The 25,726-nt window shown below is 35.7% G+C and overlaps 1 protein-coding gene across 2 annotated transcripts; it reads left to right on the top strand.

The window, feature by feature from the left end:
* The first annotated feature begins 708 nt into the window (after positions 1–708).
* On the top strand, positions 709–24,187 carry LOC126972957 (iron-sulfur clusters transporter ABCB7, mitochondrial). Of its 2 annotated transcripts, none has more exons than XM_050820056.1 (14): positions 709–881; positions 971–1,076; positions 1,572–1,702; positions 3,445–3,652; positions 6,396–6,562; positions 8,259–8,388; positions 9,343–9,491; positions 10,938–11,112; positions 12,903–13,060; positions 13,763–13,926; positions 15,823–15,952; positions 17,678–17,806; positions 18,794–18,940; positions 20,666–24,187. In XM_050820056.1, the coding sequence occupies exons 1-14, from the start codon at positions 729–731 to the stop codon at positions 20,879–20,881; spliced, it is 2,163 nt and encodes a 720-aa protein (XP_050676013.1). In that variant the 5' UTR covers positions 709–728; the 3' UTR covers positions 20,882–24,187. The 2 variants fall into 2 exon arrangements, with proteins under 2 accessions (XP_050676013.1, XP_050676014.1); XM_050820057.1 differs by having other exon boundaries at positions 1,626–1,702.
* Positions 24,188–25,726: the final 1,539 nt, after the last annotated feature.

A 25,726-nucleotide genomic window follows, 5' to 3' on the forward strand; every position in this document is an offset into this window, starting at 1 on the left:
TAAAATACAATGGATAAATGCAACAGGATGAACTAATTTATGGGTACCAAGTTAGTATGAAAGAATTTGTACAGTCCACTGCTATGCGACACAAGTAGTCAGAAAAAATAAAAACAAACGGTTCGTTTCGATACTGTTCCGTTAGAATTTATTCATGTAAGTGCTTTATTGTTGCTTAAAATAGTATAATTTTTATTGTTACACCATACAGTGAATCTATCACTTGTAAATTCGTAGTTATTAAGAATACTTGCTATCATTACATTTTTTGTTTCTAAACTCAAATATAGATACACAGAGCCTAGAGCTGCAAGCTTGCAACCAATCAACCTATCGTTGTGGTTATTTGGAAATAACAAACAAACAATCCATAATCGAATAGAACTACGTGCCGTCATGTGTGATGTCAATATTAAAAATCTTTTATGTTTTAAATTAGTATAATATTATATACATATTAAAGTAACATCCACTCATTCCACCATCTGTTGAGATGGGTTACATGTCAAAGGATATTAATCGCCACTCACATTCTCCTGGAATACCAGAGGAATCACTGTGCACTGTGGATTCCTCCACAGTGCTACACACATCCAGGTGGTGGGGTCTATAGACATAGAGCCTGGGTGAATTTAAAAAAATAATAATCTGATTTGACATTTGACACACTCAAGTCAGAAGTCAGATTATCTGACTGTCAGAGGAACTATGAAGTTCAATCTGTAAGCATGGCGGCTGCTTTGCTATCAAATCGGAAATTCAATAAAATTTTAAAAAATCATTTTATACTTACTAAAACAATTCGGAATACCAAGTTATCTATAGTAAATAAGCCACATATAAATTTGTACTGTAACTATTGTGCAGTTGCAACTTATAGGGTACGGTATTTAAAATAAACATATGATGTTGCTAGTTATGTTTTTATTGTTGTTTGTTTTCGTAAAATATATTGCTCATTGGATTTTAGTATTACTCATCATCGCCTACGAGTTCAGGAGGGGGTCAGGATACAGCTAAAAATGTTTTGGCGGCAGTTTTGGCAAACAAACCTAAAACTGGGAAAATTCCAGTTGGTAAGATCATGATTACATTTTACTTTAAAATATCAAATTGCATAATATAATTGTTTCATAAATTAAATAAATATGTAAGCCTTTGAATTCACTTTACTTTTGTATTGCGTAATATTTGCTTGACCTTGTCAATTTAAGTTGTGGAATGTTAACAATGCTAAACAAAATTTCATGTTTCCATAAACTCTAATCATGTGTGTGTAAATTAAGTTATTCATGTATTTCAAGACCACTACCTAGTGCAAACAGTACCAGTTTAAATATCTTTATTCTTTGTATTGAATTGTATTTAGTTAAAAAATCACCCTTTTTGTTTAAAAATCTAGATTGCAGCTATGATTTCATAATCACATTTCCATCACTTCATCCATTTTGTTATTAATGCCTGGCTGAGCAGATCTCCATTCCTCCACAATCCTTACTATGTTACAGCTTCTTCATCCCACATTGTGTGCACCTTCCTATTGCAATCCTGATATTCTCACCCATCCTTAGGTATCCAAAAGAGAGACTGCTTTCATCCAGGTGCATCTGTTTTGTCTCGTGAAGATATCAACCTTGGAGATGCAAAACCAGTGTCTGGAATGGATATGGTCCGGGGGATGAGTGAATATGTGTGGCCAAAGGTAATTTCATCATTATATTTACAAATATTATTAAGAAAATATTTATTAGTTTATATTTATGTCTCAATTTTGTATCATCAGGAGAAAATGAATAAAATACAGCTTTAAAAAAATTCATTAAACAAATTGAAGATAATTTTAAATATAGAGTTTTCATTATTATTGTATCTACTATATATTCGAAAGAGGTAGATCTCGTGAGAAGAACATAAAAAGAAATTCAATGGCCACTCCTTTCATTCAAATAGAGTATTTTAAGATGTCTGTGAAATACATAACATATTAGTGTGAGGTGCTGTATCCAATATATGAATAGTGTTAAAAGTGTCTTAAATATCAAATATTTCATAAAAAGAAACAAAAATAAACTGGTTGCTTGAATTTATTATTTGTGTAAGGATGCTTTGTGAACATGATAGTTGTACAATGCAAAGAATTATTAACTATAACAGTTTAACCAGGCACTACAAGCAGCATCCGATTACAAGTTGACACATGGACCAGCCATTGTTCCCTTCAAAACATATTTGAGGGAAGTAGACAATCCGCCACACTACACTGCCGCAAGCAATGCCATTTTAGTTTATTGTATATATGTATTTTTTTCACAAATGATCTTATACAAACCAAAATAATATATTCATGTTACATTCATAAGACTATACAAACTTAATATGATGAATTATTATAAGGTAGGTATATGCCCTGGGCATTTGTTTTCCATACTTCTTTATCCTCTATTTATTCTTTAATCTTAAAGTAAGTAGGCTTTTGGAATAAGGTGATTATAATTTTTTGGAATTTAGGTGTTAGACATGTAATTATATGAATGAACATACAATTATTTTAAATTTTATTAATAACTACACACCGAGACATACAAATAAATTTTGTATTTTAGTCTAAGAATAGTGATATTTTTTATTTCTTGTTTTGATAGTATGTACATCTTTATTTTGAATGTACTTCATTCCATTATAAACGATTCATATATTATTATAAATGAATTGGGATGATATTGTAAGAAAACCTATGTTTTCTAAGTGATTCTCTAGAATTCAGATTATAGATTGCCATAATCACCCTTTTTTGCAAAACAATTTGCTTTCCCTTAAAAAATTTCATATGACATAAGGCCATGGAAATAACTGAAATAAATCAACCTCCCTGTGTTTGTATCTGTAATATTTTAGTTCTCCTGATAGCAAAAGTAGCAAATTGCCCTATACTTTCCCCGGGGCGTAAAAAGAATAGGGTAGTCCCAGGCCCATGGGTGTCATAAGAGGCGACTAAGGGCCTTTTAGAAGTGGAAAGTCAGGCTGCCGTCTTTTGACGTCAGCACAATCGGGCCAGACTCGTCCGGGTTAATTAACACACACAGAATACCGGCGTGAAGTAGCGGCCTGGTGCCGCTATGTTTCACATATGTTAGTGTCGAGGACTGGTGCCCATGGATATTTTTATACCAAGTTCTGGTGTTGCAAAAGATTGCGGGCGGGGGTGATCACTTAACAACAGGTGACCCGTACGCTCGTTTGTCCTCCTATTCCATAAAAAACAAAAATTATTTATTATAAGAGTTTATTTGAGAATATGAGCGCCAAATTGAAGTTTTTGAAATATAAAGTCTACTCAGTTGAAATGACTGTAATACAAACCTATTTAATGAATAATCAATAACAAAAATCACATGTTGCAATCTCAAGAGACAGTTGTAAAATATTTATTCATATTAATTACAGGATAATCCAATGATAAGGAACCGAGTTATGCTGTCTTTGTCATTACTTTTTGGTGCCAAAGTAATGAATGTGACAGTACCCTTTCTGTTCAAATATGCTGTGGATGAAGTAAATCTTTTAACTACTACACCCACTGGAGATGCTTTGTTGGGCATGGCAACAGTTCCGCAGGCTTTGGGGACAACTGCTTTCAGTTTATTAGTTGGATGTATGTATTGATTTTTTAGTGTTTGATTTTGATTCATTGATGTAATAATTGTTAGCACTATTAAAGCCACCGCAACATTTTCTTGTCAATAATTTATTTATTTTCTTAAGGCAACATTAATATTCAAAGTCAAATAAATTTTATTCAATTAGGCTTAAAGTAAGCTCTTTTGAATTGTCCCTACAAATATTTCTTTTAAATTAATGAATTTGTCATATGTTGGGAAAAAGTTGAGCTTGTGAGAAGAACACACAAGAAACTCAACGGCAACAATGGCTGTAATAACATAACATAACAAATTAGTTTGTAAGGTGCTGCATCCAATATATGAATCATACTTAAATAATATAAATTATTTCATTAAAAGTAATAAAAAATTAACTGTATAAATATAAATTATCGTATATTGGATGCATCAAACGTTTAGAGCTGGACTTCATTGTTTGTGTAAGGATGCTTCATGAACATGAAGGTCGTGATTAGTTTCATATTAGTAATTGCATCCACCAAATACAATTTTTTTTAAATTTATTTTTAACTTTTAAAGCTTTAAATAAATCCATGTGATTTTCGTTTGATATTAATTACAAAATAATGAATATAATAATTATAATGAGCTTGTATCAAACCACTTTAATGTCAATAACGAAATTTAGCTTAATATATACCCCCAGGGTATATATATACCCCAAGGGTGATTGGCCGGTTTCTTCACATTTATTCCGGAACTAATTCCCGACACCAATGCTCCAGCTCCATTCGTACGTGCTTACCCGTCGCGGAGCTATGCCATATAGTGGGCATCATCGCGAGTGTCAATTGGTAATAATTTTCACTTTGGCTCCGCCGTTCTCTCGCAGAGATACATCTCCTTATTTATACAAATAATTATATTAATATTTATATATTACAAAACAGCACAAAAAAACCCTACAAAATAATATATAATACATTTACGTGACTTAACTGATAACTTCTTGTTCAACCTTGATCTACCCAATGCTGAGTAAAGGTCTCTTCCATTTTAGACCATTTTGTGCGGTCCTGGGTTTTCCGCATCCAGCAGCTCGCATCAAAACGTCCGTCCATCTTGCTGGCTGTCTCCCAACATTCCTACGCCCACTTCCACTTCCTAGAAGTTATGGTTTTTGCTATGTCGTTTAGTCCCGTTCTCTTGCGGATTTCGGTGTTCCGATCGCGTAGAGAAATCGCCAACATAGCTTTTTGGGAGACTTGGTGGACGAGCTGCCGAGTAAGCGTCCAAGTCTCGGCTCCATCAATCATTACGGGTAGGACGCACTGTTCGAATGTGCTGAGCTTGAGGTTTAAAGTCACTCGTTTGTCTCTGAACACGTCGGAAAGTTTGCCGAAAGCCCCCATCCCAACTGAATACGTCGCTTTATCTCACGTTCCTTTATAATACGTATTCGGCAACACTGTCGTTCCGTTGACCGTGCACGGTCACATATTCAGCCTAGGCATTGCAGCTCATAATTTTTGTTTTTAGACTGTTTATTTTTAGACCAACGTTAAGAGATGCAGAATACAGCTTCTCCAACATAGCCTGTAGGCCATCCAGAGTTGCTGGCTAATAGTACAATATATTCTGCGAAGCGCAAGTGCGATAGGTATTTCCATTGATGTTTATGCCTCTATTGGACCAGTCGAGAAGCTTAAATATGTCCTCCAAGCAGGCCGTGAAAAGTTTTGGGGATATTATATCCCCTGTCTCATCTCACACCTAACGGGAACCGGTTTTGTAAGGTCTTGCAGCTTAACTTGCAGTGTAGCCGCACTATAGTCGATCTGACTTCTCTCAAGAGCGTGAATCACAGCCCAGTTTTCAACTGTATCGAACGCCTTCTCGAAATCTATAAAGGGTAAGGGTTGGTTGAATTCGTTACACTTTTCTATAAGTTGTCGGACTGTGTGGATGTGGTCAACCGTCGAGAAGCCACTTCTGAAACCTGCCTGTTCATTTGGTTGCGCCGAGTCAAGTCTGTTGGTAAGCCGTATTGTTATAACCTTGGTGAAAAGCTTGTACACATGGTTGAGTAACGAAATAGGTCGGTAATTTGAAAGATTGGTGACATCACCTTTCTTGTGCAGTAGAATTATCACCGCATTTTTCCATGCACCTGGAGTAACTCCCTCGAATAGAGCCTTGTTGAATAAGACCTGGAGCTGTTTTAACACTGGTTTTCCACCGAGTTGCATTCTTCATTCCTTTTAAAGCGTGCTTACTGATAACAAAGTTATTCAAAAACATTACCAATTTACATAGTTTTCACTAAAATCAACCTTCAATAGATATTGACGACTATTTAACTTATATAAACGAAATTGGTATTAATATATTCATATTTACGTATTCTATCCGCTAACAGTTTACAATTATAACAAAATATCAAAGAAAATGAAAATGGAAAATTTCTATAACATTATAATGTGAGAGACAGGGACAGAAGTATAATATGTCTTAGCAGAGACTAGAGAAGCTACATATCCCTGTCTCACTCGATTACCTGTCTCACTTTTGTCATTGTGTCTTGCACTATAAGCTTATAGGTCAGCAAGTGTGCCTACCCACCGTGACTCTGTTCTCATTACATTTTAAATCTATCTTTGCTAATACCAATATTCCTTATTATAAGACTTATCTACTAAATATGTTGAGAAGCTTTGCTGACAGATAGGTATAATATTTCTATTATTTATTTATTTATTAAATTTTTAATTTTAGATGGTATTGCACGAGCAACAGCTGCTGGTTTTAATGAACTGAGGAATGCAGTGTTTGCCAGAGTGGCCCAGCATTCAATACGGAAATTGGCCTGCAATGTCTTCACGCACCTTCACAATCTTGACTTGAGTTTTCATTTGGGGAGACAGACTGGTGCTTTGTCTAAGGTAGTACAAACTTGTTTTAAATAAGTAGTATTTTTTATGGAAGCAATTGTTCCACAAATTGATAAAATACGTCTGTGTGGGAAAGGTTATTATAGCATAAACGATTTTCTTAATGACACCACGGACTGGGAATAAAGCAAACACCCTCAGGCTCTTTAATTATAAATGTTTATTGTACGATATCACATTGTAATCCATATTTTATATTAAAAAAAAGCCCGCTGAGTTTCTTGCGCCCATTCTTCTCAGGTCTGAGGCAGTCCCTTTTGAATGTGTGGTAGTTTTTGACGTTCAATAAGTGATTTTAAATCCTATTTTGAATAAAAATATTTGAATTTTGAACAATTCGAGAGCCAGGATAACTATATTAGTTGAGGCATTAAGGGAAATGTTGTTTAACAGCCAGGATATGACAATAATAGTTTTTAAGTGGTTAACCGCAAACTTCTTTAGGGGGTAAAATTTAAAGGGGTAATTTTACCTCATTCCACCAACTATATTCCACACAGGTATTTGATAGTTATCACATTATCAAAACTGCTCACTGATTTTGACGACTGATTGATTTGCAGCTTAAAAAATCTGATGGTTATTTATACTCTTTAGAACTATGCAGTAAGCTGCTGCTTGAAGTGACACATTGAACCAGGGCTGTGATGCCACCAATCTAGCTATATAGCTATCTTGTTATCAATGTCCTATAGTATCACATCTGCTACTGCAAAAGCACAACCACTCAAAGATTTATGATGCAATTGTTTTTTAGAAAGAGCGGTTTTGAATCTGTTGACATCCCAAAGCATAGTATCTATAGCTTAAAGGACTTGTGTCCAAAGCCATTAATTAATTAGTATTTATGTAATTATACTCATAATATAAAGAGGTTACTTAGTACATTAAGTGCGATATTAGATTCAAGATGTTTGGAATATTTCCTTGATGATTTGTTGTGATATTAGTATATTTAAATAAAACAGTTTTAAAGGATTAAAACGCGTGTAATTGTAACGGTTTTACATTAGATGTTTGCGTAAAAGTTACATTTTTATGTTAGTTAAAAGTAAATAATCTCTAAATTAAAATTAATACCCATAACTACACATACCAAAAAAGAAGAGGAAGAATGTCAGTAAATTGTGCCAAAAACCATCTGTGTACAGCAAATACCACCTCCGAGGAAATAAATGTCGCTAAACTTCATAATGACAGCTATGACAAATACTATCTTTGACTCACTTCATCTGCAGTCCCCCTGAAAACGAGATCTGGAAAGGTCTTCAAAACGTCGGGTTAACTAAAATAAAAATGTAACTGCTACGCAAACATCTAATGTAGAACCGTTACAATTACACGCGTTTTAATGCTCTAGAAGTGTTTTATTTAGAATGTGTAACACTCGCGTTAATCAACCCTCCACAGTGCGTTTTTCAAGGAGCTTTCTTCCTCGTACCACGAAGCTGTGGAATGAGCTTCCTTGTGCGGTGTTTCCGGGACGATACGACATGGGTATCTTCAAGAAAAGCGCGTACACCTTCCTTAAAGGCCGGCAACGCTCTTGTGATTCCTCTGGTGTTGCAGGAGAGTGTGGGCGGCGGTGATCACTTAACACCAGGTGACCCGTACGCTCGTTTGTCCTCCTATTCCATAAAAAAAAAAAAAAAAAATCAAAGAAAATACTGTATTAGTATATTTTCAGACAATAGACCGCGGATCCCGCGCTATAAACTTCGTGCTGTCCGCCATGGTGTTCAATATTGTGCCAACTGTGTTTGAACTAATATTGGTCTCCTCTATCCTGGGACTTAAAGGAGGAGCAGCGTTTGCTGGTGAGTTTGTTATCGCTTACTCTTTCGATTGCTCGCGGAGGATTGTCTTACCTTTATATGAGTCTTTATTCAGTCTATGGTGGCAACAAAAATTGCTTAGGTCATTGTCTGTATAAATAAACTGATAAAATCACATTTTGCATGGGAATTATTTAAACGTCTGAAGTTGGAAAACCTGGAATCCTAAGATATAGGCTTAATGGCTTAATAATAATCATTTATTTCGGATACATCACATGTGCACAGTTTGACATACCAACATAGACTTAATAAAAAAAAAACACACACACACATTCCTCTTTTTAGTGAGTTTGCTAATTATGTATACTAATGTATAACCTTTCGGATGGACCTAGTCTCTGCAACTCAGGGTATCCAACCGCAGAGGGTAGGGCACAAAAGATTGTGTACCATATATTGTGTACCATATATTAGTCTTGAATAAATGATTATTATTATTACATCCATATTTGTTAGAACAATTTATTTATTTATTTGTCTACCAGCGATTTTACATAAAAATATGCAGGGTATGCAAAATCATTTAAAGGTAAACACTACATGCTAATTTCGCTTATCGATACATTATTACAAATCTAAAAGTGAGTTAAAAACTAAAACCGGTGAAAAAAAAGTATGAAAAATTTGAAAGTCTGCAATAATCAATTGAGAATTGTTTAACGGATAGTTAGACACAAATAATAAGCGTTTTAATTACATACAACTAAGTATAACAAAAATCTAAATCTAATCTAAGAAATTATATAATAAAATACACTAATCTTTAATTAAAATATATTACCTGTGTTATAACTAACAGAGCAAAGTAATCTATCACAATTTGCACGCTTACAAAATAGTGTTAGTAATAATTAAGGCTTAGTTTAGGCTCCAGTCTCTCGCAATCTTATATCTAATTTTACATCAATATGTAGTATGCTTGGATTTTGGCAGGTCTCGCGTTCACTTGCGTGGGAGTGTATGGCGTGTTCACTCTGGCCGTGACGCAGTGGCGCACCAAGTTCCGAGTGTACATGAACCGTGCAGAGAACGAGGCGGGGAACAAGGCCGTCGACTCGCTCATTAACTACGAAACTGTCAAGGTGCTCATTACAGTAATTCACAAATAGCCTAGTGGTTAGTAATGCCACAAGTTAGGATATCATCCCCATTATCTGGATGTGTGGCGGTCCTCCACAGTGCGGTTTTCGAGAAGCTTTCTTTCACGTGATGATACGACATGGGCACCTTCAAAAAAAGCGCGTACACCACCGGCAAAGGCCGGCAACGTTCCTGTGATAACTCTGATGTTGCAAGAGAATATGGGCGGCGGTGATCACTTAACACCAGGTGACCCGTACGCTCGTTTGTACTCCTTTTCCCTAAAAAAACACAGACCTCGGTAAAGGATGCTGGGTTCGAATCCCGGTAAGTGCAAACATTTATATGATTAATATGAATACATATTTATTTTCGATACTTGGATGAATTTCATTTTAGTATCGATGCGTGATTGGGGCTGGATAATATGCCTGAAAGTGCGTAACTAAACTAAAGAAAATACACGTAGAATTCTGGGTAAATATAGGTTATAAATTATTATTCACTATCTAATGTCTCATTTCCCTTTATGAAGTTCTTATGACGTTCTTCTGATCTTGTGGTTGAAGCCCAAAATTTTGAGCGGCATCACTGCGCTCGTTAGATGAAATATTTTTTACCCTTTAAACTGAAAATAAAAATACACACTACTGCTTGACTGTTTCCAGTACTAAGATATCTTCTAGTATCTATCTGTTTACAATAAAACTGAAATACCTAAAATTGTTTTAAAACATTTCATATAAATCGCTCTATCAGGGTGAATGTCATTTATAGGTACGTGAAAGTTTAATTCATCATTTTTTAAAATGTAGCCGGATGACAGTGTGAGTAAAGAAACAATGTACAAATAAAATTTGAAAAACAAAATTTTATGAGCGTTGCGGGATTCGCACCCATGACCTCCGGCGTTCCGTGCCGGTGCTCTAACTAACTGAGCCAACCGTTCGAGTAACGCCTCGTTATAAAATTCTGTTTGCTTTGTTCAACTCTCAGGTTGTGGCTTCATGAATGAATCCTAGAAGTGAGGGTTATCACTTTAAAAACATAACATATTGTTAAGAAACACTATAATACTTTGTGAATTGTAATATAAATTTAGTTCTTGTAGTGAACCAGCAGTGTACTTCTTTTAGTATGACATAAGACCAACTTATTGCTGTCTGTCAAATTTTAGTTTCGACTAAAGCGTAGTGAACATAATTAAGATGCCTGGATATTTTCCTTTTTAACAACAAATAGAAAATCAAAATGGTTAATTGCAAATTAATTAAATTTTACATTTTGTTATAGTTTCCCTTTCTTGTTTCCTTTAAAGACAAAGGCGAATTCCAACTCAGACAGACTCACACACGAAGAGTGACTCTCGCTTTACTGATTTTAAATAAACGTTAAAGTGTAAAATTGTAAGTAATAATAACAAATATTTATTTATATTTTTTTTACAGTATTTTAACAACGAGAAATACGAGTTAGCGAAATACGACGAAAGCCTCAAGAAGTACGAGGAAGCCTCGCTGAAGACCGCGTCCAGTCTCGCGCTGCTTAACTTCGGTCAGCACGCCATCTTCAGCGCGGGGCTCTCAGCAATTATGATCATGGCGGCTAAGGAAATTGCACAAGGTGAGAGAAAAATGTTACGAGACGAGACTAGCGGGTCGTTCATCATTGGGGAGTTTGGTTGATGGAAGCCCTTCCTTGCAACCCACACAAGACTGACTCCGCTTACATTACTTTGAGACTTAGATGTTAAAGGAGGGTGGTGAGAATGGACCCATTTAATTTAAAAATTAAGGAAGCATCGTACAAGTACAAGTTTATATTAATTATAAATTTAAGTTTATATGATGTTTATACAAAAAATATTGAGGCGCTAAGATATGGGAGTCAAAAGAAATAAATTATTATAATTTACTAGCTGACCCGGCAAACGTTGTTTTGCCATATAAATTAAATTGTATTGATCTTTTGCTTGCTAGTTGATAAGAGATGGCGCTAGTTGTATTCATAAGTAACAATTACACTTACACAGTAGATTTTCCGTTAAAGAAGTTCAAACATACATCCAGACATACAAACTTTCACATTTATAATATTAGTAGGATTAAAAAGTATGCCATCTTGCAATAACGGAACCTTTTGCGCAATCGACATCTACATTTTTTTGACATGACAGTCATTCTTTATATGGATGTTCCGACACCATCAAACTATCTATACTTACTCAAATCAGTAATTATTAAGTAGTTTTCTGATACTAAAATCAGCAAGTAAGTATTTTTAAAAGATTCGATACCTGCTTGAAAAAATATTGAATTGTGAATCCTCAATTATTAGCTGCTGGCCAACCTTCCACATATATATATTATATTATATTTTAGCAGACAGTAATAAGCCATATAAGATACAAATTATTGATTGAACAATAGATATCGTTTAATAATTTTAGGTTATATTTTAGTTGTAGGTATATCTTTTTTCTCCCACTTAATTAGACTTGCTTACGATTTGCTTTTTTCTTAGTTTTGTTACGTTCTACAATTATTAACAAGTTTCCATGGTGTACGCCACTTCTTTCAGTGGGTCCCAATATACATGCATTCTCGCCATCCTCCTTTCAGTAACCCAGTAAATTATTTTTCCGTTCAAAGAATCCACTTTCGCACGACACGCCACAAGGTTAGGATATCATCCCCACCATCTGGATGTGTGGCGGTCCTCCATAGTGCGGTTTTCAAGGAGCTTTCTTCCATTGTGTGGTGTTCCGGGACAATACGACATGGGTACCTTCAAAAAAAGCGCGTACACCTTCCTTAAAGGCCGGCAACACTCCTGTCATTCCTCTGGTGTTGTAAGAGAATGTGGGCGGCGGGGATCACTTAACACCAGGTGACCCGTACGTTCGTTTGTCCTATTCCATAAAAAAAAGCGAAACGCAGAAAGTGCTTGCACACTATTCTTTGGTACTTCTAGAATACGGTGCTGTTGGAGCACCCATTTAGCTGCCTTCCTTTTTTACCTGATGGTTGGTAATGACCATCTCTCACACTCTCCTGCAACATCAGATGAGTCATTCATTCTTCACATTCTTTACCATTCCTCACCTCCATTACACAGAGTTTTACTAAATAAGCTGTACGGGTCATAAGCGGTTTCTAACTAGGTACAAGTTTAAGCGATTGCCAGAAAATAGTCCTAGAGATCACATTGCCTCTTCCCATCCTAGCGGAGTACCTTTCGTGCACAGTTTTAAAGGCAGTGACAGAAATACACTTTATCAAGGATTATACGTTTTGAAGTGCCTTTAGGAATATGGACCTATCTTTTTGCAATTTGTGTGTTATCTTGAATGAGTTATTTACTCGCTCCGCCTCAATGGCAGACTCGTGTCCTGTCAATGTGATCGTGTCTAGGCAATATGACGGTGGGCGACCTGGTGATGGTGAACGGGCTGGTGTTCCAGCTGTCCATCCCGCTGGGGTTCCTGGGCTCCGTGTACCGCGAGGTGCGGCAGGCGCTCATCGACATGCAGACCATGTTCACTCTCATGACGGTGCAATCACGAGTCAAGGTAACCAGCCCCAGAATGAGGGTTCATTATCTAGAAACAGATACTCTATGTGTTATATTTAAAGTAATTACTATCGCCTTCTCCCACGTAGAATATGTTGTCTGTATATTATTTTTAAAGCTATAATAATTAATAATAAAATATTAGCAGCTAAAAAGTATTAAAAAAATTATATATTAAATAGTCAACCGACACGGACATACATTACTGCCATTTTGGAACTTGGTGCGCCTGTACTATGACGTCACATAGTTCAAGGCAACAAACAAACAAGTGAAAGTAATTGGTTGAAATCGATATTTGTCGCCATAATTTTACGTCAAATTCGATTCCACAGTCGTTTTTCAAATATGTCTCTATATATGGACAATAAGATTTCTTTTTTATTTTTTTATTGGAAGAGTTGATTGATAAACGAGCGTACTGGTCACCCGATGTTAATTGATTCCGCCCACATTCTCTTGTAACACCAGAGGAAAAACAGGAGTGTTGCCGGCCTTTAAGAAAGGTGTACGTAGTTTTTTGGGTACATTACACCCATATCGTATCATCCTGAAAATTTTATTTATATTTCCAACAGCCGTAGGTTTCAAAACAAGTATTAAAATTTATAATTTATTTCCCCAAAATTAGTTTCCAGAGTGGAACACTGTGCCTGTCTAGCTAGAATCTGACTAGAATTATATTCCTTCTATTTGATAGGAGAAAGTATCGGCTCCTTTTCTCAAAGTGGACGCGAAGACCGCCACCATAGACTTCGAGGATATTAGCTTCAAATATGTTAATGGGAAACCGATATTCAATAAGCTGACCTTCAGTATCCCAGCTGGCAAGAAGATTGGCATCGTAGGGGGCTCCGGCAGTGGGTAAGTGGAAATCTATCTCGTACTAGATGGTTCCGTACTGATGAAATCTTCTCTATTCCCAATATGAAGGCTGCGGATTTGTCAGTAATAGCTATACCTATGAATATTAAAGCCTTTATTATAACAATAATTATTTAAATTTAAAGAGTCTCAGATAGTGTACCGGCTTTAAGTTACTTGCAAAGCATTGAACATTAGAAAGGTTTTCATTGTATGAGTAGTGTGACCGAGAACAATCGTAGATACTTGATATCTGATAGATACACTGACCTGTATAAAAACCACTGGACTGGCTATTCCATAAGTTTTACAGCAAAATTTTTGTGCCGATTTGAAGAGAACGAGCGTCCAGAGAACAAATTTTGACTCAAAATACAAATGGCTGCAACGGACAATACGCGGAAGTATTTTTGCATTTTGAATTAATTTCGTTCGTTTCCTGTTTTTATACTTCAAGAATCAACGTAATAAAGTACACAATTTTTTCCCACCATCTATCGATATTTGCTGAGGTTGTCATCTCTAGTTTTAGTACCGCAGACTCTCGCTACATCGCCAACAGCGCCAAAATGGCGAATATCAAACAGGCACAAAATCACTTTGACAGCCGCCAGTCCAGTGGAGACCACAGGAGTTGGCAGATTTTGGTATACACCAAAAAAATAGGGAAAAGATATAAAAAATCAACGATATTTAAAAGAGATTAATACAATTTAATAAGAACATGTGTTTATGTTCGATATGGAGTTTGGTAGGCGTAATAAAAACAAGTGTGAAAAAGGAACAATGCCTATGGCACCTGCCTCTACTGCTCCTCGTCACAAGCAGCATCCACGGGTGCACGGCACTACAGGAACCAACGTGGCTTCAATAATCGAGGCGCGGCTGAGAACGTCTCGGACACAACTTCCTCGTACGGAGGTCGCAAGCGGAAGAGATGGTGTGTAGGATAATGTCTAGCGCTCACACATACGTCACGTGATTGTCGCGTGTAGCGCCACTGATTTGCTACCGGTTTCAACTTAGCGTTGAAGAGCGATAGATGGCACCTTAGCATGTCCGATCTTCACAGTTGAAATAAACTAGGACTTTATCAAACAATATAACAGTCATTGTCCATTGTCAATCTCATTTGCACTTAAAATTATGAACTTGCCAACATAATTCAGTAATAATAAATAGTTTAAAGTAGATACTGTAATAAAAAGAGGTGAGTTTTGTTATTAATAGTGTATTGAAGTTTTAGTTTTTAAATGAAGTTTATTTACCTCCTGACGAGGTTGACATTAATTCTGTCTACTGTTTGATGCTTCTTTCTTATGAAGATTTTGATTTAAATAACTCCATCTCTTCAAGTTCACCCATAGATGGCTGTGATATTGTTTTACTTTGTTATATTATTGTAATAGTTATTTATGCAACTGTTGTGTAATAAGGGGTATTAAAACACGAATGTAGGTTTACCATGAGTGTTCAAATACCTAATTATCAACACTTGCATACAAGACTTTATCTACACCCATAATATGAATCCTCTATAAAAGATTCTGAAACAGTTAGCTTACTGCTAACATTTAAAAAGCCAGTCCTAGTAACCATTACATCATCCAAACGAGTGTTGTAATGTTGTGTTGAATTTCATTACAACACTCGTTTGGATGATGTAACGGTTATTAGGACATTTGGTGCTTTAATGTTGGCAATAAGCTAGCTGGCTTAGAATCTGTAGATATATAGATATATGTGTAGAGGATTTAAAGCATGGGTGTAGATAAAATAACAATTTATTTTTGTTGGGTGTAAATATAAATACTTTACTTTTTATAATAAAATACAAATGATAAGGAATCAAGTTGTATGTTAAAAATTAAGTAATAAACGTACTTGTGTTGACAGCAAGTCCACGATGGTTCGGCTGCTGTACCGCTTCTTCGAGCCGCAGGCCGGACAGATCCGCATCGCAGGCCAGAACATCCGGGACGTGGATCTCGCCAGCCTGAGGCGTGCCATCGCTATCGTGCCGCAGGTACCGCTGCCACCGTTATTATAGCGCCACCAGAACTTACATGTACAGTGATCACCTGGGCAGTGCTGCCACCACAATGACATTGTGGTTGTAAAGTTGAGTTGCGGTTTGAAGAATGAGCGTGTCGGTGATATAGATCAAATCAAAATCACTTTTTTCATGTAGGTCACGGAAAGGACACTTATGAATGTCAATAAAAATATTTTTTCTTATTGAATCTACCGCTACTTCGTAAAGGGTTGAGCTAATGAGTAGAAGTAGCAAGAAACTCATTGCCACTATTTTAAATCAAGATTTACATTTTCATCGCTTTAAAAATCATTTCAATTACAGTATAATATGTATAGTGATGCAACAAATTATATAATAGAAAAAGTCAGGGTTATTAGTGCAGTATGCTTTGAGTATTAATAATATTGACACCGTTCGGGGCACATGCCCTTAATATTAGGTTTATAATGTGTACGGTGTGGTACTTACTATAATAACAAATCGATGCTATGGCGATGTAAGCAACCTTAGAGACTATTTACCTCCACTTGTATAGCACAAAGACTGGTCGTCTTCGTGTAAGTGGACGTCTTACGACTGCTATCATTTTAGCGGCTTTGTCAATCTGCAAGACCTTGGGTCGATCGCTAGGTGATTCTCGCTGGAGTTTGGGTATTTGATTGGGTTACAAGATCACCATTCACAATTTCAAAAGTTTTTAACTGTGTCATGTGATGTGCTAAGTTGTCAGAATCTTTGCGTCTTTAGTTTAATTAGCACGGATCTAATTAAATCTATGAATCTGCAACCATATAGTACGCGAATCACACCAGAGGTAATCAAGTATAGTCTATTGAAAACTGTCTTCGTTCCAATAGATAGGCCTCCTTTTTGCTTGCTTTGTGAACAGCAATTTTTAATAACGCCCACAACTTGTGATTTTTGGACAGTCAATCCAATGATTCTTAATATTTAAACTTAATATGTAAAACTTACAGTACCACTAATGTTCTCCTCAGCACATTGGCATTTCGACTAGACAGTTCCCCTGGAGAACTTGGAACAAGGCTCATGTTAACACTGTTGCAAGTAGTTTTATAAGTTAAGGATTAGCGATAGGAACTAACATAGATTTAAGTATATATTGTAACTAACAAATTATTGATTTTTTTTTTCAAATACTGTATTGATGTGTTTTGAATTTATACGGGTGGTATTCCTAAAATAAATGATTTTAGTATTATGCAAATGATTTAAGTTTTCTTTAGTGTTAATTCCGCCAATATTTGTATAGGCATCCTCAGGACGTGTTGTCTCGCCAAAATCTGGCACGAGACTCGAGACAACACGTCCTGAGGATGCCTGGTGTAGAGGCGAAACACGTGTCGAATTGTTAAAAACAAATATTGGCGGAATCAACACTAAAGAAAACTTAAATCATTTGTGTAATTATGGATTTCTGCAAAGTAACGCCTACTTCAATAGATTTTAGTACTATTATTAATATATTATGTAGATAACCTCGCACCAGAAAAAATAACAGAGGTGGACCTATGAGAAGTTGGGAGAGTAAAATAAAAGAGCTACATTGGTCTGTATACGAGTTGCAAAGCATAGAGGGTAGAATAGTTAATGACCAAAACCTTTAGTATATTGAACTAACGAACTTTAATATTTACAAATACTGTTGTAACTTGAAGGTAACTTCACTGAATCTTATAAACATTGTTACAGGATTGCGTATTGTTCCACGACACGATGCTGCACAATTTACACTATGGCGACTTGTCGAAGCCTCTAGAGGAGGTGTACAAAGCTGCTCAAATGGCAGAACTACACGAATCTGTCAAGACTTGGCCAAAGGTGAGAACTTTTGAGAAATCATTGCCACAGAGCAAAATATTATGTATGCACATTCCGAATATTCGGACCACGTGCTTGTTGTACCGAGCAGTTATTTTTTTCATGACAATAATGGACGAGATGAGCAGGTCGTTCAGCTGATGGTAATTAAAACCCCTGCCCATTACAATGAAGTGCCGCTCAGGATTCTTGCAGAAACCCAATATTTTGAGCGGCGTCACAATTTTGCTCGTCTACTTGAGACATAGAGTAATTTCACTAGCTACGGTGCCCTTCAGACCGAAACACAATAATGCTTACACATTACTTAACAATATGTTATGTTTTACTCAAATAAAATTTGAATAACAAAATTTTATGAACGATGCGGGATTCGAACCCACGACCTGCGGCGTTCCGTGCCGGTGCTCGAACCAACTGAGCTAACCGTTCGAGTACCGCCTCGTTATAAAATTCTGTTTGCTTTGTTCTCTCAGGTTGTGGCTTCTTCTACAGGATCTACTTTACAGTTGATAGCCTGCTCAACCCCAATATTTGCATATTAGGAAATTGACTTGAGATGTCGCTCTTGTAAATCTAAACAATATGTTATGTTTTTTTAAAGTGATAACCCTCACATCTAGGATTAATACACAAATAAAATTTGAAAAAAAAATTATTATGAACGATGCGGGATTCGAACACATTCGAAACCTCGAAACGCAACGCATATGGTTCAAGTAAGAGAGTCACACTTATGCAACGACTGTAGAAGTCATCTCTTTCTCACACCGCGGACCACAGGCAAGTTCCTTTCGTTCATTCTTCCAAATGCGATTAAAACGCTATTCACTCATATGCACTTCATGGTACGAATCTTAGCGATTCAGTTTAGGTACCTAAACTGAACTGCATCGGAATTTTTTAGCAAGAGTTGTTGCAATACGTTATGTTATTGTCACTCAAACAAACAAAAAAACAAATATGTCTATATCTATTCGGTTTCAGGGCTACGACACTGCGGTGGGGGAGCGGGGTCTCAAACTGTCTGGTGGAGAGAAACAGCGAGTTGCTATTGCGCGGGCCATCCTGAAGGACTCTCCCATCATCATCTTTGACGAAGCCACCTCCAGCCTCGATTCACTCACAGAACATGTATGTACATATCGTAAACAATATCATTTTTTTAATGAAAATACGGGACGAGACAAGCAGGACGTTCAGCTGATGGTAATTGATACGCCCTGCTCATAGCAATGCAGTGCCGCTCAGGATTCTTGAAAAGCCCAAAAATTCCGAGTGGCACTACAATTATTGCGTTCGTCACCTTGAGATATAAGATGTTAAGTCTCATTTGCCCAGGAATTTCACTAGCTACGGCGCCTTTTAGACTGAAACTCGATAATGTTTACACATTACTTTCTTCACGGAAATGGACGCCGTCGTGGTACCGATAATCTAGACGGCATCCTGTACAAACTGGTGAAAAAAGAATCTTCATAATATCCAATATTTAACAAGATAGTTGTACCTATTATTTTTCAACAGACTTCAACAAAGAATGTTCCTCATTGCTTCTATTCTAAGTATGTAGTACTTATACTCGATTGCTCTGCTCTCTGATTTTAATCATTTTTAGGATTCCGTACAAAAACATTATCAAACGGAACCCTTATAGGATCAGTCGTGTGTCTGTCTGTCTATCCGTCCGTCTGTCACAGCCGATTTGCCTCGAATCTGCTGTACAAAATCAGGTGGAATGTGGTAGGATGGTGTCATCTTATGCCCCAAACACAGATGTGCAAAGTGAATAACTTTTTTTTAAAAATAAGTATTGTTTTCGGGGGACAAATTAGGAAATTAATAAAAAAACCCCCTCCCTGATATCTGAAACTACTGAGGCCAAAATTTTGAAAAAATTTAAAATATAGTAATAATATGATAAATAATATAAAATTCACATTCAGTAAGAGTACCAATTGTAAAACATACCACAATAGAATAAAAACATTTGACTTTGGCATTGTACGGAACCCTCTCTACGCGATTTCAACTCGCACTTGACCGGTTTGTTTTATACTGAACAGGAAGAGACAATGCAGGTGTCTCATAATAAGTAATCACCGCCGCCCATGTCAAGAATAACAGATGATAGTTCTAATTTATATTTATTCAAATAAAACTAATCTTATAAAAATTACATTAAAATAAAGCTATCATTTCGGGGAAGCGTACCAAGAATACTGCCAGCGGTTGGGTTTCCAGTAACACTATTGATGCGCGTAGATAGTACTTTGTACATTCTCCGTGACTATGGGCCCCACTGGCTAAGTGTCTCGACACCAAACGGCACTAAAATGAGACCGATATATTTGCGACGTTTGTTGTGTGCGACAGTCGGAGCAGCAGCCCCAACCAACTGATGTAACTTGGACATGAGGAAGAGCCAGAATGTCGACGCAAGTCGCGTCCCACAGAAGCGGTCTTCCCCGTGCCCAAGCCACCAGGGTCATTCCACCATTAATTAAATATTATGTATTTGTTTGTAACAGTTAGGACTGGAAGGGGATCGGTCGCTGCCATAATGACTAACGGCGGTTTTCAATAACGTATCTCTAGTTACGGATACATTGCTGTCACCGTTTAATGACAAGATCTTGTATATCCATAGTTATGTCCATTAAAGTTATAGTTCAATAGTTTATGTCGATAGGCTATTGAGATGTGAGTAAGCGTAAAATGATAGATTTGTCTTACCTCTAGTAAGTTAAACTAAGGATAGATAGGTTATTGAAAACGGCCGTAGGTCGATCAATGTATATATTCAAGTATGTATTCTACTGTGTAATGTGTAGTTAATAGAAACTGTAATTATTCCAGGCTATATTGCAAGCCTTGAAAGCGGCCACTGTGGGTCGCACGTCGATATGCATCGCGCACCGACTCTCCACCGTCGCTGATGCGGACGAGATCCTGGTGTTGGAGCGCGGGAGTATCAGTGAGAGAGGTACGCACGACCAGTTGCTCACAAATAAGCAGTCACTATACTACAGACTCTGGGAGAAACAGAATAAAGATCCTTTGCCGAGACCTTAATGTTGGACTGGATTCATTAAAACATAAGTAAATCTTTTATCAAAACTGCAACACAGAATTTTGGTTGCTGGAAGTATAAGAAAAACATACTGTATGACTGTTATTAATAAATTATGATGATTGTATAAGAACAGAGAGATCCAGTTGCTGAAAAAAATTTCAAAACCCGTGATTGCAACATGAAGACTATTTGTTGAACAATATAAGGACTTTTTATACTGATTGCAACATGGCAGTTAATTTAAAAGAATGCTACATGGAAGCTTAGTCGTTGAAATAATACAAGAATAATCCATTATCCTGATTTCAACATGGCAATGGAGCTGTCGGAATAATACAAGCATCCTTATCCTGAGTGCAACATAGCATCTTAGCTGTTAGAATAATACAGGAATCCTCTACCCTGATGGCAACTTCATGGCAATGAAGCTGTCGGATTAATGCAACATGGCATTTGAAATAAAACAAGCATTCATTATCCTGACTGCCAGGTCGGAGTAAATTATTGAAAATAATTAGTTATTTATGCAACTGTTGTGTAATAAGGGGCATTAAAACAAGAATGTGGGTTTATGTGATAATAGTATCATATGAGTGTTTTAATACCTAACTATCAACAGTTGCATACATGACTTTATCTAAACCCATAATGTGAATCTTCTATTAAAGATTGCCAACATTAAAACACCCAATAACCATTACATCATCCAAACGAGTGTTGTAATGAAATTCAGTACAACATTACAACACTCGTTTGGATAATGTAATAGTGACTGGGTTTTTTTATATTGGCAGTGAGCTAACTGTTTTAGAATCCTTAATAGAGGATTTAAGGCATGGGTGTAGATAAAAAGATTTACGTATTATATATTAATGATATAATAATATTGTGATTATAGAGTAAGAGTCAAATATTATATTTATTATTATTATGACTTCAGAATTATGCTAACATTATGTTTATCATTTTGTGAGCATGAAATGCATGTGGCAATACAATTGTGGGAAATTCAATTTTTTTTTTCAAAGCTTTATCTGTTTTAATCTATCTTCATCTGTTATCTATTTATAACCTTTTTTTTAATACTTTGTTATCTAAGACAATGGCTATGTAAACTAACATATATAAATATTTTCATATTTCCTATTCTGGTGTAATAATTGTCATGACAATTATAGTAATGGTAATGCGTGTATGTGCTACTCGAATCAAAGTCAGAATATTATAATTGTACAGTATCAGTTGTTGGATATTTAACACATTTTTGTGAACTGTATCTTAAGTCAGCTTTTTGTAATTTGATAGTTTAGATTTTTTTCACCCTGAATACAAATACAGAACACAATATCTTTTTGTCATCTGACCCCACCCTAGTTCCAGGAGGCAAAAATTTTCACAGAAATCCTTTAAACACTTTTTAAAGGACTAAAACGCGTGTAATTGTAACTGTGTTTTTACATTTGTTTTGTATAAATGTCTTGTTATTGTTATAGTTATAAATAAATAAAAATACTTATTCAATTTATTATTATATATTAGTAAATTTTATTATAAATAATTAGATTGACTTAATGGAATAAAATTACAAGCTAGTCGCAAGGGCCCCTCTACTAGGTGTGGACCCATATTACTAGGTGCCCCCCTTATTCAAATTAATTCTCATTAGTTAAACAGACGTTTCGTGACCTTTCCAGCTCACGTTTTCAGTGGGACTGCGGTTGAAAACGTGGCTTCTTAAGCTTCTGGTAAATCACCTGATGGTAGCATATCACTATCTCCTATGCTACTTTGCAATCCTAGAAGATAGCATAAATGCTTTTGTGTGTGATTATGAAGTTTCCTCTTTATCTCATAATAACAGGGCACAATGACACCATTGCCTTGCAGACTCTTTTTGTGGTCATTATGACTAGCTGATATCGACCTTTATGAGGTCACTATAGTGTTACTCAAAATTAAATAGATATCACAAAAGTTTCATGTAGCAATACTACGAAATTGTGTTTTATTGCGTCAAGATTTTTGTTTTAATTCAATTGAAATATTTAGACTGACTAAAAATAAAATCCACTATTCTTATGTTAGGGTATATATAACTTCTACGTAATAATAATTTTAACAAAAATTACTTGTGACACACGACTATATGAGCATACACATTAGGTTGAGCTCACAATAGAAGGGGGGAGGGTAATGTCATCTTGCTTTGTATCTGCCACATCCTTTATTTTGCCTTACCCTTTCATAAAAGATTTTCTCAATTGATTGATTGATTCAATCTTTATTCTGTACACGTTTCTTGGAAATCCGTAGTCCAGATAATATCCAATGTACTCTTGGTACAATAAATCTGTGTATCAAATCAAAATCACTTTATTCATGTAGGTCACGTAAATGACACTTATTTTTAAACAAATATTTTTATTCAATTTCACCATACTTTACATTAGAAAATTTGTATTGGTGGAGTGAATATTACTTAACGGCCGTTTTCAATAACCTATCTACATGAAGCATTGCACTATAACTATATTAGACATAACTATGGATAGATAAGATCTTGTCATTAAACGGTGACAGCAATGTATCCGTAACTAGAGATACGTTATTGAAAACGGCCGTAGATCAACTAGATAACATAACTACAGTAAAATTCGCTTAACACGTTGTCACAGGAACCCAACCAACAACGCGTCTTAAGCAAGATGCCGGATAGGGAAATAAAACGTACCTAGGTACTACATAATATTGTCCTAATATCGCATATGTAGGTATTAAATTAAATTGTTTTTAATTAAATACAAAAAGTGTAACTTTAATTACTTTTATTATAGTCACTTATTTTGGTATAAAAAAGATTTTGATGCATTAAAAATGACAAGAATGACAGGGACTGGCGTTAAATGGCGTATTATGCGAAAAATTTTATTAAGCGGGCTCTACTGTATTTGTGATATGAAATAGGTTATTTTTGAAAATACTTGTTTAGTCATTGTAGGAATTTGATTGTTGGACTACGGAACTCATAGACCTATTTTATAATTTAATAAGTTACTGTATGTGCAGTGGCAGACATCCTGTTGGTAATTATTGTAATGTCAAACATAGTGTTTTTATGTCAACAATTTGTGCGTGTGTGTGTAATCTCATGTCAAAAATGAGTAGGACAAAATACAAAGATTATATAATTCTAACTTATTTAATATCTGTATGATGCAAATGTATTTGTTATTGTAGATATTGTTATTTATGTAAAGTATAATGTACAAAGTGATGTTGAATAAGTATATTATTTTGTTACCAAATTGTGTTTCATTTTCAACAGTGATAAGGGCGGTTTTCCTGTCACGCAGAATCTCATCGTGGCGTGATGCACGTGCGCGGAACGCGGATTGGTTTTTGGTGGGATATTGTATTGCGTGTGGGCAGAAGCGTTAGGAGTAAACGCACGCGGTAGCTCCTAGCACGGATTGAAAACCGCCCTAAGTGGTATATGATATTGTAGGATTTACATTTTTGAGACCTAATTTGCGATAGATAGTTATTAGCAAATCTCACCAAATGTTTTCCGCAGGTCCCTTTAATCTTAAATGCATTATCAATTTAAGTCATTATACAAAACGTTGGGGTATAAGTGACGCGCTAGTAACCTCAAATTTTCATAGGATTATCACATGGTGGTGAGTGGTCACTGCCGTTCTAATGATTTTTTGATATGCCTGTCATATCCACAATATAGTATTGGTACATTTGGAAGCAACGCAGAAGGAAGTTCATTCAAGAGTTTAGTTGTACGTGGAGGAAAATTACTTTGGATTATAGATAGTGAAATTGATACCTACAGCATACTTAAAAGTAATTGCTAACGAATTTGAGAAACATTTCACGCGTATTCAGTAGTTTTAACTGGAATTCCTAGCTCTACCAACTTCATTACAGAATCCTTGTTAAAAGAAAATGTTAACAGTTACAATATTGAGTTTAAATTTAGTTACGTAAACAGTAATTATATAATCAGTGGTTAAATAGTTAAATGTTAAAAAATTTCGATGTATGGGGAATATCCGGTTATGCTGTTAACAATAAATCAAATCAGTCGCTTCCGAAGTAGCTAGAATTTTCAGCAATTATATTGACAGTGATGTTTTCCTGACCCGAATATGTAGCACTGTAAAGATATTCCTTGTTAAATTGGGGAGCACTTCAGACCCTTGTAATTTTAAACCGTAATCTATTCTTCCGACATTTACTCAAATTTGAAAAAGCGGTTTGGATTCAGTTACAGAAACATTTTGAATTTAATAACTTATTTCATCCAAAACTACGACTGATGCTGGCAGGTTACTAAAGAACACTTATGACGCCTGGGATTAGTCATTAGGCATTAGTTGTCTTATCTAAGGATTTTGATTGAGTCCACCATCTAACGTTACTTAGAAAACTACACTATTACGAAATCCGTGGTATTGCTCCGAATTTTATAACATCCTAATATCAGTGATAGAATTCAGAGAGATTCAATATCAATGGAAAATTATTATCTGGTTCACTTGTAACAATGGCGGTGCCACAGGTCAATCTTAGGGCCATTTCTATTCTTTATCTAGACTATCTATCTTACCGTGTCGGAAATAAACAGTAAATAGTACTGTTTGCAGGTGAGTGATGACAATTAATGATGTTGAAGTTAAACCTAGACAGCAGGGGAAGTACGTTTTAACATTCATAAGTGGCTTTTTGACCTAACCGAATAGATTTTTAGAAAGAAAGAAAAAATATTTATTTGGTTTTAAAACATATGTATTTAGAACACACAAAAATAATACACAAAGACAAAAACTTTG

This window comes from Leptidea sinapis, chromosome 28, assembly GCF_905404315.1.
Source record: "Leptidea sinapis chromosome 28, ilLepSina1.1, whole genome shotgun sequence".
NCBI lineage: Eukaryota > Metazoa > Arthropoda > Insecta > Lepidoptera > Pieridae > Leptidea > Leptidea sinapis.